This window comes from Venturia canescens, chromosome 4 (genome assembly GCF_019457755.1).
Source record: "Venturia canescens isolate UGA chromosome 4, ASM1945775v1, whole genome shotgun sequence".
NCBI lineage: Eukaryota > Metazoa > Arthropoda > Insecta > Hymenoptera > Ichneumonidae > Venturia > Venturia canescens.
Genome location: NC_057424.1, coordinates 11,246,828 through 11,264,337, shown reverse-complemented (window position 1 = coordinate 11,264,337; position 17,510 = coordinate 11,246,828). Strand labels below are relative to the sequence as shown.

General features: G+C 39.6%; 1 protein-coding gene across 5 annotated transcripts in view; it reads left to right on the top strand.

Annotated features, from left to right (window-relative positions):
- The window catches only part of LOC122408820 (protein doublesex-like), an 87,160-nt gene that overhangs the window by 12,050 nt on the left and 57,600 nt on the right, over positions 1 to 17,510 (top strand). For 2 of the 5 annotated variants that reach the window (XR_006260546.1, XM_043415881.1), the window contains exons 2-3: positions 5,342 to 5,868; positions 6,707 to 6,959. Coding sequence is in view for 4 of the 5 variants with exons in the window: in XM_043415881.1 (XP_043271816.1) it covers positions 5,572 to 5,868; positions 6,707 to 6,959 (550 nt within the window). In the remaining variant the exon portion in view is untranslated. The remainder of the gene's footprint in view (positions 1 to 5,341; positions 5,869 to 6,706; positions 6,960 to 17,510) is intronic. The other 3 variants (XM_043415884.1, XM_043415883.1, XM_043415882.1) reach the window with 3 other exon arrangements.

Below are 17,510 nucleotides of genomic sequence, written 5' to 3'. Positions count from 1 at the left end.
TAATCACTTGACTCAATGAAAAATTGTAGCGAGAATCGTTTGTTTATCATTTGAATGACGCGAGAGCTTTAGACACGTGAGGCGATTAGTTTTTTATACGCCCGCGATATGAATCTGAAAAGCTTTTCAATAGTACGGATTTGTTGATTGTGGCAGTTCATTTCTACGACATAAATCCCCACCGCGGCTCAAATTGATTAATCGATACCTGCTTGATGTCGGTAAACACCTGAAGTTTTCTGATACAATGAACAGCATCGATTCTTTTAACGCAGCGAGCGTTTCCCTTTCACGATTCATCAATTGTTTAACATCGTTCGAGCTACGTGTTGCGTCATCGCGAATCAATGAGAATGGATGACGCTGAAGCTTGCAACGTTCCAGTCCAACGAAATAATCTACCAAAAAAAACCTGAAATAATTCCAGCAATTCTCCAACTTCGTTCCCCGCCGAATTCGCAATTCGTAGTTTTTCAACCTGCTCCTATACTTCGTGAAATGAAAAACAGCTCAATTGCAAATGTTTGTTTTCCTTCATTTCGTTGGACTCGAACGTTGCAAACTTCTGCATCATGAGAATGGCGAAAAAGCGACGACGGAATTTGCAGTTTTCTGCGTACTCGAATGGACTTTTAAGGTAGGAGTCGCGCGACAATCGATATTAGACGAACTCGTGATTTTTAAATTATACAATTTTTACGTGATAAACTTTCATATGGCTAAACTATTTAATTGGTTACCGAAGTTTATATTAATAAATTTACGATCAAAAATAGAAATATGATGCAGAATTCATTTCCTTATCGATTAGATATAGTTTATGTTGAAATTGCTCCTCATAGATTATATTATAAAGATTCCAATGTGACCATAAAAATATAGGGCCATCGACTCATTCGAAGAGAATTTTTAAAATAATTTCGATGAAAACTCAGAAAATGGCAGGAGATCGACTGCCATGAAGTGGCTCGATATATTTGGCAACGTTAAGAATGTATACATATATGTATACTTGTCGTGATAGCCGGCGAGTTTGGAGGCTAAGAGATATCTCTCGACTGTCAGGTGAGAAGAGAACCAATATATATATATATGTATATATTGAAAAACCGAGTCAAATAAGCAATCATAAGATATTTCTAATAATAAGTTACTAAATATGATCTTGTATAAATTTATACAAATACAGTTTAAATTGCCCTAAGATTTATTCAATACAGAAAACCTTTCTTATAACCTATTTTATTTCGACGATTAATAATTAGTCATTTGACCATAGAGTCGCGCGACTCTTACCTTAAAGGGAGAAATAATATTAAGGGAAGTAAAATGTCGTTGACGAATCCTTTTGAGAATTCCTCATTAGCCGAAGTTTTCATGAGACGATCTCACATTTCGTAAACACTTGGAAAGCTTATGAACAGCCGATTGATTCGTTTCGTCCATATTTCTTGATTAAAGTACGCTCCCCCGACCACGTGATCTCAATACGAAATTCCTCCAACAATCAATTGAATTGATTAAGGCAACGCAATCATCTACCCCCAGAAAGCCCTTTATGTCTGAGAAGCAAAGTGCTCCAAGTTCTCATTTTTTGCACAGCTCTTGGTCCACTTTACTGCTTACAGTTTCAAAGGTTATGTGCATGGCATAGGTTACCTGAACGAGGCGCTCCGCGTAACATTTGATCGAGTCGCTACTGCGACTCTAGATAAGAGAACTGCAAGCTGCGCTTGATGAATCTATAGTTGGTAGTAATGTGCACGAGTAGAGGAAGCGTATAATCATCGCTCTGAATTATCGATGTGGTGCAGGCAGCGCAACGGGAAATACGGGCGGAGATGGTAAGAACATGAGGGAAGACTTTTTCCACGTGCTCTTTCTCTCTCTTCAATAAAATCAAAATTTAATGCACGCATGCAATCGGATGTTGAAATTTTGATCAAGCTCATTGTTTAAATGAAATCTCGTTTTCAAACTTGTTGCGAGATATTAATCTGTTTTTATTCGGAAGTCTTCGTAATCTGTTCAATCATCTTATGAATCGCGATATTGTAGTTTTTTATGGAAACTGTTGGCAGAATTTTAACCGTTGAATTATCAAATCGATTGTTAGCATTTTTCTTATGTATCCTCGGATTGCACTGCAATTCTTTTTTTATCGTCATTTTCTAAAGCATTCCAACTCCATTTTACGACTTGGAGAATCGATTATTTTATGACCGAATATTAGTTTGTAGAAACAAAATCTCTCGAAGGATGGAAATTCCATTTACCAGCTAACTGGGGGGCCTAATTATTCGCCGGCCATTGGACTAGTGATTTCTAAACTCTGATGATCGTCGATGTCAATGTGATATTATTGGGATCAGAGATTTGTGATCGAGAGAGAGCCAATAATGGGCGATTGCTTTCACTCTCATGACTGTTTAAAGGTGGAGATAAAACCACTGAAAAATGAAAAAAAAACTTTTGAAAATTGTTCAATCCTGTTTATCAGAGAATCGAATAAAAGATTCGGGGCGATCTAGCACTGGCCCGCATCCACGGGACCATCCGTTCTTCACCTTGAAAAAATAAACGATCTAAAAAACCTTCCAATAATTTCAGTAATTGTCCAATTTCGTTCCCTGCCAGTTTAGAAATTCCTACTTTTTCAACCTGCATTGGTGAAGTACAAGTGTTTGTTTTTCGTTCATTTCGTTGGACTCGAACGTTGCAAACTTCAGCGTTGTGAAAAAATCGTTAGGCGGATGAATCGATCTTGGCAGATTTCGAATGAAACTTTTTTGTGGTAAGACTAAGAAATTCCTGGGTCAGAGCGTTGTACGCAAGGGCCTAAAAGCGATCGAAGATGACTATATAACGATATGAATAAGTTTACATAATACGCGGAAGCACTACTGAAATAGCAGCGAGAAGTTGGACTTGCAGTGACAAATGTCTGTCCGTACGCACCAATTACGTATAGCCTTTTTGTATTCACTTTGTTCGCACTAGCAAACTTTTTTGCTTGTTCGTGTGTCTTCGATAATGTATCACCAGCGACACCAATTTTAATTGCGCTCGTACAGCAAAAATGATTACGATACCGGCCTCGTTATCAGTATCGTTCACCACCACGTGGTGCTTCTACGAGACACGGTGCAACAACTTCCGGCCGTGACCTATCGATTTTCAACGCGTGAATCTCCTTCGGTGTTCTTCATGCGCACATCATTAGGCCAAATGATTGAGAAATTTTATAATATTGAAGGAAAAATTTGGGAACAAGTTGTATTAGGAAATAACTTGTCGGTTTCCGGAGCTCGTGTTCTGCACCTCGAATAACCGACGGCCATTTGCTTTACCCGATTTCTTTGAAACTTCTAATCTTGAAAAATTCACATTCGTGAAAAACTGCGACGATGCATTTTCGATGCATTTTTCTAACCCGATTGGCACGTCTTTAAGGTAACTCCTGTACTGCATGCTAGTCAAATGAGTGCTAAATTTTCAAAACGCTTTTAGACCAAGTTTAACGTACCGATTAAATGTATCGTTAGTGAATTTGTATTACAGCATATCTTATTAAGTTGTAAAAATATTAAAAACGCTAGTTTTGCAAAAGCATCAACTGATAAATGCAAATTTCCACGCTGACACATTTTCACTGGTATTTTTCAAAGAATTATCTCCGTTTTTTCATCGATTTTATTGCAACAAGTCTCAGATTGTTCGTCAACTGGTCCTCTATGAATCCACCATGTAGTTGTTTTTTTAACTTGATCGTTTCACTGTTGCAGCTAATTGTTCATTAAGTGAAAAAACTTTTTCATTCATAATTTCTGAAGGAATGAGTTTAAAGGAAAATCTACGTGGTGAATTCGTAGAGGATCAGTTGAGGAACAAAATGAGACTTGGTGTAATAAAATCGGTTAAAAAATACAGATGATTCTTTGAAAAATAGCTGTGAAAATGTGTCATCATGGAAATTTGCATCTATCAGTTGATAGTTTTGCAAAACTATCATTTTAAATATTTTTTCACGTTAATAAAATATGCTTGAATACATATCTGCTTACAATAAGTTTAATCGATACGTTAAACTTGGTCTAAAAGCGTTTTGAAAATTTAGCACTCACTTGACTAGCATGCAGTACAGGAGTTACCTTAATCCACGACGGACAGTAGAACATTGGAAGATAACGAACTTCTAGGACTATTGGAATTCAATTAGAAAACACAATACAAATAAATACAAATGACGCCGAAGTTTGCAGCGTTGCATTCCAATGGAATGAACGATAAAAACATTTGTTATCCTCCAATTTTTCATTTTACGAATTATTTTGTAGGTTGAAAAAATTAAGCTGGAGTTTTCAACGTTGGAGTCGAGCGAAACGATGTAAGATAACTCTCGAATAATTCCAGTGAATCTCCAATTTTGTTCCCTGCCGAATTAGCAATTCGTCATTTTTCCAGCCACTTTGTTTTCGTTCGTTTCGTTGGGCTCCAGCGTTGCAAACTTCAGCGTCGTTTGAAAAACTACGAATGGCAAATCAGAAAGGAAACAAAGGAGGATTACAAATTGTTCTTTGTTTTGTAATTCAACGCTGCGAACTTCAGCAGTGTCATGAATACAAGCACATGATCTCACTGACTTGGCAAGTTCTATTCTGTCGTTACGTTAGTTTTTTGCTATCAATATTGATGGACTCTGTACGCTGACTTTAATTTTCTACCACCTGAAGAATCGTTGTGCATTTCGCTGTAAAATGAAGATAATGGAAAACAACAAATCACGAGTTTTGCTAAGAAAGTTCTTTCTTATTAGTGACACTGGCATTTGCATCTCTGGAATATGGCGAAAGTCCTTTTTTCATTGCCAAACTCAAATGTACGTTAGTATACAAAAACTATTGAAAATTTCCGTCAGGTTTTTGCATACCAAATCTTATGAGTGCGCTACAATGATTTTTCTACAGCTTTACTTTTCGATGCAAAAAAAAACAATTAAAAAATTGATTGTTTTTTTTTTATTGATCTGCAAAAATCAGGAAACTTTAGTACGACAATCTCGGAGTGTTTCGAACGATGTTGGGTTCGGAAGAAAAATTAACAAGACACTTGAATTTTGAGTGCTTTGCATTCGTTGTGCTTCATACGTTTTTTATATTCAACGAGTACCAATTTGTATATTTATTGTTGCTGTATGCATCGTTAAATATGCACCTGATGATGGGAATTACGATTGTTATATCAGTTTTCATGCATCGAATGTATTGAGTGAAATTTTTCAAAAAACATTGTTTTTAAAGTTGAGTTAAAACATAATCTTGTTTCTCTTGTTCTGTTACAGGAAGATTATGTCATCGCGGTCCGAATACTTTGACGGATGATCAAGAGGCTTGATGCCAAGAAGCGATCGATTTCTGTGAATTTCTCTTCGATCGATCGTCTGTGACTGGTATTCCGTTTCTTTCTGCGCATACTCATTGGTCCCAACTCTTCTTAACTCCGATTTCGAAGTGCGTGGGTGCGTTGGAATGGAAGTGTGTCATTTGTCTTGAAAAAAACGAACGTTCAAGAATGGTTTCAAGAATGAGTCGCGACAGCGAAGTGAGCTCGGTCCGTTCAAACGAATCCAAGGCGACGAACGGGACTGGAAATTCCGCACTGACGCCTCGTGCAGCGCCGAATTGTGCGCGTTGCCGTAATCATCGTATTAAAATAGCTTTAAAAGACCATAAAAGATACTGCAGATATCGAAATTGTGTTTGTGAAAAGTGCAAGTTGACCAAGGATCGCCAAAGGGTCATGGCATTGCAGGTGCGACTCCGACGGGCCCAGGATCAAGACGCCGCGAGAGTAAGGAGGCCCGAGGAGGTGATTTTGTCCTTGTTCCTCAGGGAAAGTCGGTAATCGTGTACGATTGAGTGCTGTTTTATTCTAGTACTCTCGGACACTCGCGCGAGAGACCCGAGACGATCGGTTTCAATTATTACTTTTATTATTTTCATCCAAATTTTCGCTCGTTCCATCGTCAACGTCATTTTATTTATCTTTTTTTTCTCCCTTCATTTTCGTAGAAACTCCCACGATTTCACATATTTTATGATGTTCAAAAGCCCCTTGTTTAAAATTGGATCGTTTCCCAATCAAGACAATCAGTCGAACCGATCACGCGCACTGAGATTCCAACCACGAAATCACGACTCGATCCCCCAAGCAAGTCTCTGTGTCTCAACTTACGAAAATATTGACGAATAGAAAAAAAAAATGATAAAAGCTCGAGACAATCGGATGATAAGTTGCGCGCGTCTCGATATTCACAAACATTAGTAAGATGTTCCAACAAGTTTCATACATGTTCATTCAATGGGGGGACAGAGCAAGGAACAAGTACCGCGCGTTAAAACATTGAACCGGTAGATCCGGTTGAGAAACTGTATTTTCACTCGATGAGACTCGCGCTCGTCGTGACATGGAAAGTTTGAGCGAGGATCCAAGCGAAATAAAATTGATGCAACTCTATGCTTATTCACCAAATGGAATAATTGAATTTACGCATTTGTATGACGAATGAAAAAATAAAGTCCAACTCCTAGGATGCAGTTGGAACAACGTTACAAACGCCGAGAAACGTTCTCCGGTCTCTCGCGGCCGACGACCTCAAGGACTACCAGGATCACCCGACCTTGACACAATATATTTTTCTTCCCAGCAGGTGGAGCCTCGACCGGTTGAACTCGACGCCGATCGATTGGTCTCAGTGTCACAACCTGCTCTAAGTCTCGAGGGTAGTCGTGGCGGTAGTAACAGCCAATCTCCTATCAGTAATCACGGGAGTATTGGTGCTCACAGTGGCATAGGTAGCACTGGTTTCGTTAGTGTGTCATCCAGCCGAAAATTACCGCCTCCTATGCAACCGCACTCACCTGCCAGCCAAGGACATCACATACCGTTACCTCAGAGCAGTGAGTTTTCCATTCGATCCAAATTCTTATAAAAATTCTTCACTTTCTTCGCTCTATTTATTACTGGGCACGGAGGAAATGAAGTTTCAATGGAAAGAAAAAAAAAACAACACTTTGGCATACGTCAATTTGGCGACGACGTGCATTTTCCACATTATTATTGCGGGTAATGAAAATTTTCTTGAATAAAGTCAATAAAATTTCGGTGATGTATGATACTTTATTCGTGTGGATTGTACAATTTCAAGTATGACGCTGAAGTTTCCAACGTTGGAGTCCAACGAAATGATCGAAAAAAACTCTCCAATAATTCCAGTAATTCTCCTATTTTGTTCCCTGCCAAATTTGCGATTCGCTGTTTTTCAAGCTGCACTAACGATTCGTGAAATAAAAAATTGGTGAATTTCAAACGTTTTTTTTCATTCATTTCGTTGGACTCCAACGTTGGAAACTTCAGCGTTGTTTTCAAGTCTGGTTGATTATGCAAAATATAAATGCTGAATATGCCTGGCACTTGGGCGAATTTACCGTGCGTTTCATCACTTGACATTTTTTTGAGATATTTCGATCGGACAATGCCGATTTAACGAGTTTTATACGACTCGAATATGTTTGTTTTTAAATATTAATCTGCCAACGGTCGTGATATAAGATTTTCTCTCATGCATTGAAAATGATAATGTGAAAAATTCAAATGTTACAAACGCTTCGAAATTTTATTGATTTTATTCTATCGGTCAAAGTGCAAATAACGCAACCGCTGATCGGTTAGAGAAGCGTATGAAAATGCTTTAGAATTTTCTCCTTTGCGAAATTCTGGTCATATCGCTATGGAATCTTAGCGGATGGCTTTTGGAGCTTGATTTTGCAATCGATTATTGTAATATCATCGAAAAGGTGAGGGAAAAGCGAGACTTTTGGCCCCGGAAATATCGTCGTTTCGAAAAAGAAAAGCTTCTTACGATCAGTGTAACTTTCCTGAAGAGCATTTTCCCCTCAGAGCCTCGAGATGGGCGCAGCGTCAAGAGTTATTGCCTCAACCAAAAAGTTTAACACCATGATTTGTGGCCGGTGGAAGAATTTGTATGGAATTACGTTGATAACTGTCATGTAAAGACCCTAAATTTTAACAAGTTTACACACCATAAAAATCGATGGTAGCGCCACAACGCACAGGGGCCAACAGTATATTCAGGTACTTGAGTTTTGTGACCACGGAATCATCCGCTATTAGTGCCACCGGCGAGGGGGAGAGAACCACGAAAGAGACACACAGCCGCGTCAACCACAAATGCATTCTCGTACACGAATGCGTCGAGGCAAAACCAGAAGAGGCCTACCTGTTGCTTGATGCTGCTCATCCACAGAGTCGAGCCTTCCGCCCCTTTCCTCTTCCTTTTCTGCCCCTGCGGCCACTTTCCTTCCCGCTCTTTCTCGTGCGCTTATTCCCGATGTAACAAACTCGAAGACAAAAATCGACGATTTATGCTTGTGGAACATGAAACGATTTCGTTTCCTCTTTGTTGAAAAGTTTAATGGAAATACCGTAACTAACTTATGCCGCAGTACAAATTGGGCTTTCTCTCGCATTGTTTCTTCGTCTCTCACCGGTATAAACGCCGTTGGATTTTAAAGTCGTGAGAACGCAGATTGCGCACCCGCTAGAAAGTGATATTTCTCGTGAATCGCAAGGTCTCGCAGCTTCCTCGTCTATTTCTTCTCTTGTCATGGATTTCATCCTCTTCCGACGGCTTCCATCAGCCTCGCGGCATTTTCAAACTTCGCATAGTCCACCGCGGAGAAGATTTTTTATTTAATTTCTCGTACCTTTCAACGGCTGCCAAGTGAATTATGGATATTCTGGCACGAAGAATCATGCGGAAAGGAACAAAACCGACGGTTAAAACAAACAGACGATAAATATTAGACGCAGCAGCTCCAAACCACACTGGTTAATATAAAGTCAAGGCGTATATATCTTTAAACGCGCTTGGGAAAATTATTACGACAGTGAAGAACCGAAAGAAATACAGAAGAACGGAAAAAAATGTTCTCGGTGATGGACGATCTTCTCAGGCCGCGGCGTTGTTGCGGTTTCGTTCAGGCCACCAGAATCTTCCCGAGATCTTGTTCCTCGCCGGAATTTGGAACAGGCTCTGGCAAAAATTCTATCATAAAACGGCGGAAGAAGGAACCCTCGAAGGAAGAAAATTCAATTCGAAAATTAATTAATGAACCGTAATAAGGCAGAGTAAAGAACCGTAATAGGACACAAATATTACTGTTGAAACCCGAGAAAAAATATATTCATGATCGGTTTGTCTACCGAGACGTGAAACAAAGCTTTGCATTCACGCGAAAACTGTTCATTAATTTATTCGTAACCGCACTTTTCTGGTAACTGGATGCTTCTCCATTATAAATGATTTATTGCAGCAGCCATACGTACCGGGTGCCACTGAAGTTTTCTACCTTCAATAATGTCTTTTTCGTGCGCATCCCGATCGCAGTGCCTCGACGTCAACTCCAATTTTGTTTTCTGAAACCGAATCTACCCCCCGGCAGTAAAGTCAAGTTTACTGTCATGAAATTCGTGTCTCTATGAAACGATTATTCCTTGACAATCATTCCCGAATCATTCTCCATAAAATGGAACAGTTTTTTCATCAAATACTCCATTGAATTGTCTCTTGAGGAATGATAGATTTTAGGTGAAAACAGAGTACAGTGAAAATTCAACTTTCCAGAATAATTTCCACGGGAATTCTCCACTCGCAGGAGACACATTTTTAACCCTAAAACCCTGTACATTGGTCCTTCGTACACGTGTTAAATCTCATAAACTTTCTCCTCGCCTCGCAATTGTGATGAAAATTTTAATGGATTAAGAAATTTTCAGAGCAGGCTGCCTCATTTCATCGTTTAGTTGAGAGTCCGAAGAAGATCTACGAATTGTTTTTTCACATTTCTCTTCACACCGTAACATTGTCGAATGAGGGAGGGAAAAATTGCATGCCGAATGGAACGAGCATTCAAAATAATTGATATTTCCATATTTTGAGTGTCGTTCTTCAAAGCTCTGAAAATCCAAATTGTCACTGATTGTACCTCGCATACTTTGAATCGTCCTGTACAAGTTCAAAGACTCGAGTAGTGTCCAACTTCCCGTTGTGGTTTCCGTTTTGAGATATGATAATTCGACCCTCCGTCAACACTCGCTCAGACACAGTCTTTCTTTTCGCTTCTCCTCTTTTTCTTCTTCATCATTTTCTTCTCCTACGTGGTCGAGCGATTCGATCGTTATTCGATCATTGCCTCCGATAAACTCGAGAGGGTATGAGACAGACTCGATAACATTGTCGCCGAAACGAAAAAGATTTCTGTACAAATGCTTTCCTTAGTTCGATCATGAGCTCACGTCTATCCATCGAAATGACTGAGTTGATGACACCAACGACGGACTCTTATTAATAACACCTAAAGCACCTAAAAAGGGGGTTTTAAAGTCCATATTCCACAGGAAACCAGCTTAGTCCTATTCGCGATCGACGAATGTGAAACGAGTGAACCGGAATAAGAAAGGAATAAAAAGCCACGTGAACGGTAACGGTTTAAGTACGCCGACCGTGGCAACATCGCGACGAAATTAAAACTCCTATTAAATTGACCTTGCGAAGGTTGTGTAATTTAAATTGCTCTGGAAATATTTAGATTCAAAACTCCAAAGGAATAAATGGAGGATCAACGTTATGAAAAGGAATTCACGAAATATTGATAAATAAAACGAGTTTTTTCATTAGTTTTCACAGCATCCGAATCTCATTCGAAATGATTCACAGTCTGAACATAATTTCTCACGTTTGTTCTAAATCACAAAATTAAGCTCGTATGGAAACGGTGAACGAGTAACAAGAAATCTGTTCGGTCACACTCAATCAGAGTAGCTCGAGGATTTCATTTTGGTGAACTTTCGGGGTGATAACGATACCGGTATAGTCGATCATTCCCCTTGTCAAAAGTCGTGGGCCTTCATCAGGTTTCACTATACTCGATAAAACAAAATCGGGCAAGAGAAGTTCAATTAATGCAGATTGATTATCGTAGCTTGTAGCAGGAAATTGTGAAGCATTTGCACTTTTATCAAGGCAATTCTGGTTATTATCAATGAAAGTTTTTCTTCACTCTCCAACCGGTTTTTCGACGAATATAGTTGAAAACATTTTAGCGGCTTGACCGAATCGTGTACGAAAGTGACTGGCACGCTGCCTCGTCACGCTCCGAGCAAAAAGAGAGTTGGAGCCCGTAAATACAAATTTTCATTCACGAATAAATGCTACTTGCCAAAAAATGGAAAAAGAAAAATGTTTTTAGGAGAAGCGTATTTCAGCGATGGTCAGGTCGAGAGACACGGTGGCGACTCTCGCGCTTGAATCCTGAAACTGAATCCTCACGCGGCTCAAGTTCGATGGTTTTCGGTTATTTTTGTTGCTTCAATTCGCTCTCTGAAAGGGGCCGCCGCGCCGGTTGGGTGAAAAAACTGTGAGCGTAGGTCCAGCATTTTTTTATCACTTACCACAAGCAGCTCGAATGGTAGACAAACTCGAACAAATCCGAACCTGTTTTTGCTCTTCTATATCTGTCTCGTTAAATTCTCTTCAGCTCGAAGAATTTTTATAACATTCAAGTAAATCCGAACGAACCGAAAGAAACTCGAATGCATCGAATTAAATCGCAAAGCGTTCAAACAAAACGGTGCCTTCGATAATGCGCGATCGTATGGATTCGTGTGAGCGAATTCACTGAGTGCAGAACTATATTCCCGGTCTGTTGAAGTAAAAAATAAACAAAAAAAAAACCAAGAAATGAAGAAAAAGAAAAGAAAACAACTAATAAAATATATCTCAATAATAGTCGTGAAATTTTATTCGACGAATCCAGCGAGAAACGATTTCGCCCAGACAACATTATTGCGTTGATGACGGTCCCATTGAAATTTTGATTTGCAAAATATACTGGTCGCCTAACGATAAGCTAAAATCTGTTGTTCCGAGGTTTCGCTCCTTATGCCGTGCGGGGTGTATCGAAAACAAAAGAATTGCCTGGATAGAGGGTTCGCGATAAGGTTTTTGCGTTACGTATAAAGGATAATTCATGTCGAACGATTTACAGGCTCCCATGAAGCAGCCCCCGATATGATTGGTGCTAAAAATCGAACGTATTATAACGACGGAATAGAGGCACACGGAGGAAAAAATATCCTCGGAAAGGAAACTGGGCTCGTTAATGCTCGGAGTTACACTTTGCAGAGGAGGAAAGAGACGGACGAAGCAGCGTGTAAGAAATGAGAGAAAGAAAAAGAGACAGAAGTGGAGAGAGAGCGAGCGGGCGAGAGAGAAAGAACTCGACGAAATCCAAGCGACTCTTTCACTTGACAACCCGACCAAATGTCGAGACCGGCTTTACGATCTTTCCGATTGGGCAACGGGTCATTTCGAAGCCGGCTAATATAATACGAACTTATAACCAAAGAGCCTCCCGTAAAACCTACGACTCGAAAAGCCCGTCGCTTATAACTCTGTTGGACAGAAATCCTCACGTACGTGCACTCATCCAGTGCATGCATACATGCATATGTGTGCTCTCCGTATGTGTGAACGTGTATGCGTTTTCAGTGCGCGTGTGTTTGCGCGAACTCGCGTCCGTGTATCTATAGAATCTATAGATAATATGTATATATGTAGACATAAAAATACACGGATTCTCACGAGACAGCAGACTTGCACCACATACACGCGCATGTACAAATACAGTAAATCCTCTCGTTCACTTCTTGCTTTTACGATCGAGACCGAAGCGTTTTAAAAAGTTATCGTTATTCAGCCTCAACCCCTTTCAGCTTGGGACGTTCGACAGTGGAATAGTTTTCTCGGGATGTGGAACCTTGTGCGTGGCACGGTAAAACATCGACGAATACTCTCGCCCGGTCTTTCATATATTTCCTACGGATGTGTGTACACTCTCGAAACCAATTCGTTTCAGCGGCAACGTCTCGCAAATAAAATAAGTCTCATTCGCTTGAGATATTTTCAGCAGGCCGGCAAGGCTACAGATAAGTGAGATGACATCGTATTAGCTGTAATTATCCTACGTGAATAACGAATTCCGGAAACGCTAAGCGACGAGAAACTGATAAGACACTATTATTTTTCTTAGATATTTTGCCTCTTTTGGCTGAAAGTTTGTTCCAAGGGAGAGCTTCGTTTTCAATTAGTATTTTTCTCTTCTTTTATGCCTCAAGCTTTATTCAAATTTTATTCATGTTTCAACCGAACAAACGGAGACTTTGGGCATTTAGAATTTAACGGTATTCAAATAAGTTTATTTGGTTGCGTGTCAAGTTACTCAAGCCTTCGAGTTACTTCGTTTTCTCTCTTTCCAAGTTTGTGCTAATATCAATCAAATCTCAATGTATTCTATAGTGACGATCTAACAGTTTTTCTTAATTCTACTCTTGAGAATTTCCATTGAAATCGTCATCTCCTTAGCAGCAGCCTCGATATCGTTGGACCTGGTGAAGCGTTATTGCAGCACCGTCACACTGTGCCGGGATTATTTGACATTGAGCGTTCTTTAATTGCTCTTCCCCTTTGTATACCGCCCGCCCGATTCATTCGTCAGTTCGAATGCTCATCCAGCCCACGACCCACGACTCTGAGCGCACTCTAAATTCGTGCGAAAAATAAAATTTTCGCACGAACCCGGAAACTTCGTTAAAAAGTCATTCGATTGGGCTGAATCGTTAATTTTTTTGTGATGAACCCTCGGCGACGCGAAAAAAGGCTTCAAAATTGAAGACCTTTGTAACTCGAGAGCTATTAAGTTGCTGAAGAAAATTGCGTAAAACGACGTTTTCGGAAGTCAAATTGCGTATGCATACACGCCGTCAATTTTCGTATAACAACAAATGGGCGAAAAAAAGAGAAAATAAAAAGATTGAGCTTCGGGGTGAAAACTTCCAGGTTGCAGCTGCTTAAAAACATCAAATTTGGCAATGTCTCAGGCTTTTTTTACACGCTTCGTCAGTAGAGATTGATTTAACTTCCTGTTTTTTAATGCTTTTTCATTAATTTTTTAATTATGAGAAAAGTGCGATTGAATATTGACAAAATACTGTTTGAGAACCCCTTTTAGAAAGAGAGCCACTAATCGCTCCACCGTTCGCACTCATTCGAAGGTTCTCTCTGTCGCTCGGCGCATGCGTCGATATACGGTTGCTCGAAAGCACGAGTTCGTACTGTCCGTGTGCGCGTGTGTGCGTTTGTTTTGGTTTTCTCTGCGTAGCATTGGAAAATTAAAGCGTCCACGCGAGCACGATTTGAACTGCAGTGGATTGAGCTCCCGCCCTCAATCACATCTATTTTGGACGAGCAAAGTAGCTCTAAAATCGCCAGATTTTGAAAAAAATTATACTCGAATACTGCCGGTGGCAACACACGCGGAACGATCTCGAGGTTCTGATTGCACCGATTTAATTTTTTTTATTATTATTAAAAATTCACTCGAAAAACTGATTTTTTTTCGTCTTTTGCTTATAAAATAAAAATAAATGGACAAATGGAAAGTAGCTCGATAGCCGAAGTGCAGGGAATTATAATACGAAGGAAACGAGCGCTGGAACGATCCAATCGATTTATTATCGAAAGAGAAAACCTTGAAAATCGAAAATATCGAAAAATTGTCTTCGTTTTTCGTTTAAGTTGTGAAAAATTGGTGGAAATTAGGCGCAAACATGTCCGAAAACGGCAGAAATTGGTCACGGCACGATCGCTGGCTCACAACATTTTCTGAAGTTTTTATGTTCGCTGACTTGGAGATTAGAGAATCCGAGGGAGAAAAATGAAGCGAATTTCCAGGGAGCGGAATGCTAAGACCTTCTTTTTTAGCGACGAACTCGAATTCAATCAAATTTTCACGAAAGGTATTCGTTTTATTGATCTCTTAAAGTTTCACTTGATTTCAAACAAGGATCGTCAATGCTGCCTAAAAGCTGATGATTCCATCAAAAATCGGAAGGGTATAAAACGAACGTAATAATTGTATTTTCAAAAATTCGTTGCAGTCCGTTTTAACAACGAATTTTGCAAACTCTTTTCCCCCTTTTTAAAATTCGTTTGTCCACTCATCCGATTTTTCCGTAAAGAGTAAAGTAGCAGAGCGTCGCTTTCCGAACTACAGAAAGTGAACATCTTTAGTCAAACGATCGCTTAGCACGTGTAACGATATAAAAGTGAATGCTGCGACGGTCATAAAATGTGGCCAAACGTTTCATACGGCGGCTTTCTTTGACTAGCCACCATGTGTAAGACATCGATCAATTTTTCCAATGCTTCGCGTACATAAAAAAAACACTGAACCACACGGCAGTACGCATTCTTTTACAAACTCGAGAAATCCTCGTTGAGAGTGAAGGAGCAAAGAAGGGCGAGCGATCCCTTTTCTCAGTACTGCCCTTGCCTAGCCGAGGAGCAGATTTGGGTAAGGTCGTTTAGGATACATTTTGTTCGCGTGGCTTGACGCAACTCGAATTCAACACCATTTTTTATGAGCTTACTCACGGCTTGTATACAATCTTTGGGAAGGTTCTGCGGACAGCGGGACACTTGGAGAAGTGTCTGGGTGACGTCTGACGAAAAGTGCTGACTCATACGAGGCTCTAAGAACGGTATAGCCTCACACCGCCGCCCTCCTTTTTTACTCCCTTTTCCTTGTTTTACTACTTTTTTATGTCCCCTTTTATTCCCTTACTTCGCTCTCGGTTGCTTCTACAAAGACCACTTTTTTTACATCTCTTTCCTGAACAGTACGAACCTTCGGCTACTTTTTTTTTTTGTTAGTTCATCGAGCTTTACGCTTTAATTTTTCATGGGCAACCCAAGAAAATCATACTGAAAGAATAAGCTGTGGATGGAAATTTATTTTCTAGTCTTCTCGAAGGAAACAAGTTGCAATGGCAATGAACTCACAAGATATATTCCAGAAATAACGACCTTACTCAATCTCCAGAAAAAATCACTTTTATATTTTATCCCTTTACCTTCTTGAAAGAACTTCACCGAATGTTTTTGTGTTATTGAAAAGCTTGTACGGAACATATCGGTGAACAAGTTTCAAAGTATCACTGCGCTGTTTGAAATTTTTAAAAACTTCGCAATCTGCTCTCATGAAAAATATACTTTTGGGAAGGTTATTTCGACGCGTTGTGTCCTGAATCCCTCAGTTGGATTGAAGCGAAGAGTTTATAGAAAAACGCTCGCAAAAATAACTTCTCAACGTCATCACAATCTTTATGGGGGATGCTGCAACACACGAGAGAAATTATTCCGCGATGCGGCTGGTGCTCTCGTCGGGCGACCCCACTTTCGCAGTAAATCATGCTCGTCCTCATTGCTCTGCCACTTTCGAAGCAGCTTCGAGGCCTTGCATATTCGTCTGTCAGTCGTACTCTTTTCGTATGAAAATGTTACAGTTATTATTAGCACGCGAAGATAATTGCATTATAAATTTAGTGTTGTATGAAAACGTGATTCTGTGCCGAAATGTTTTCCTTTCTGGAACGTCGGTAGCGAGACTCGGAGACAAGAGACTCCAAAGTTCCTTACCGGAAGGATCCACACCGAATGATTTTTTGCTGCCTCCATTTCTCTCTGTACATTTTCAACTGTTTTTGAAATTTTTGAAAAATTGGTCTCTGCCATGAATAAATAATTACAGAAGTTTTTAAGACGCTGTTGGTTCACGGATTCTTCATTTCTTTTGATTTTGGTTCTTGTTTTGCAAAACTACTGTACCGTAGAGCGTGTCAATGTTATTATGGGCTATTAAGGGTTTTGGTGGAGTTCAGACCGAATTAATCGTCTCATGTTTTTGGATTTTCTTCATGATTTCGACATTTGCAGAATGCAGAGAAATTTTTATTTTTTCCTTTTCCTTAGCAAAGTTCAGGCACGATGTCCAGCAACTGGCTAAGAAAATTGGTCCATTTTTATGAAACCAAGGAGAAAAATGTGCTGAAAAATTAGATAGTTGCATAGAAATGAAATGAAAATTTTTCAAAATTTTGTCGTTGTAGATAAATAAATAGAATAATCAACGGAAAAAAATTCGTTGCCTTCCAACGATCCTCCGACTTCACTACGATTTCGGACTCAATGCCCAAATGAGCAAAAGTGATCATTTTACGCAAGATTTTTTCCACAATTTTCCTATTGAATGTTCCCCTCGTCACACTTGAAACGAAATCGCAGTATTCAGAAAAACAACATCTTTATAACGAATACATTTTTGGTAATGGCCATTTTCAGGCAATTCATTTTGTCTTTGTAACGAAAGGTTTCAACGTCCATTATCGTGCATTGCGATTGAGCATGTATCGTATATGCTCGCAAGCACTGAACACGCACGCGCTCGTTTGTGCCTCTTTTTTTATAGCTTTATAACACAAACACTATTAACAGGCAATAAGTTCCTGATTAGTTCTGCATTCTGTAATAG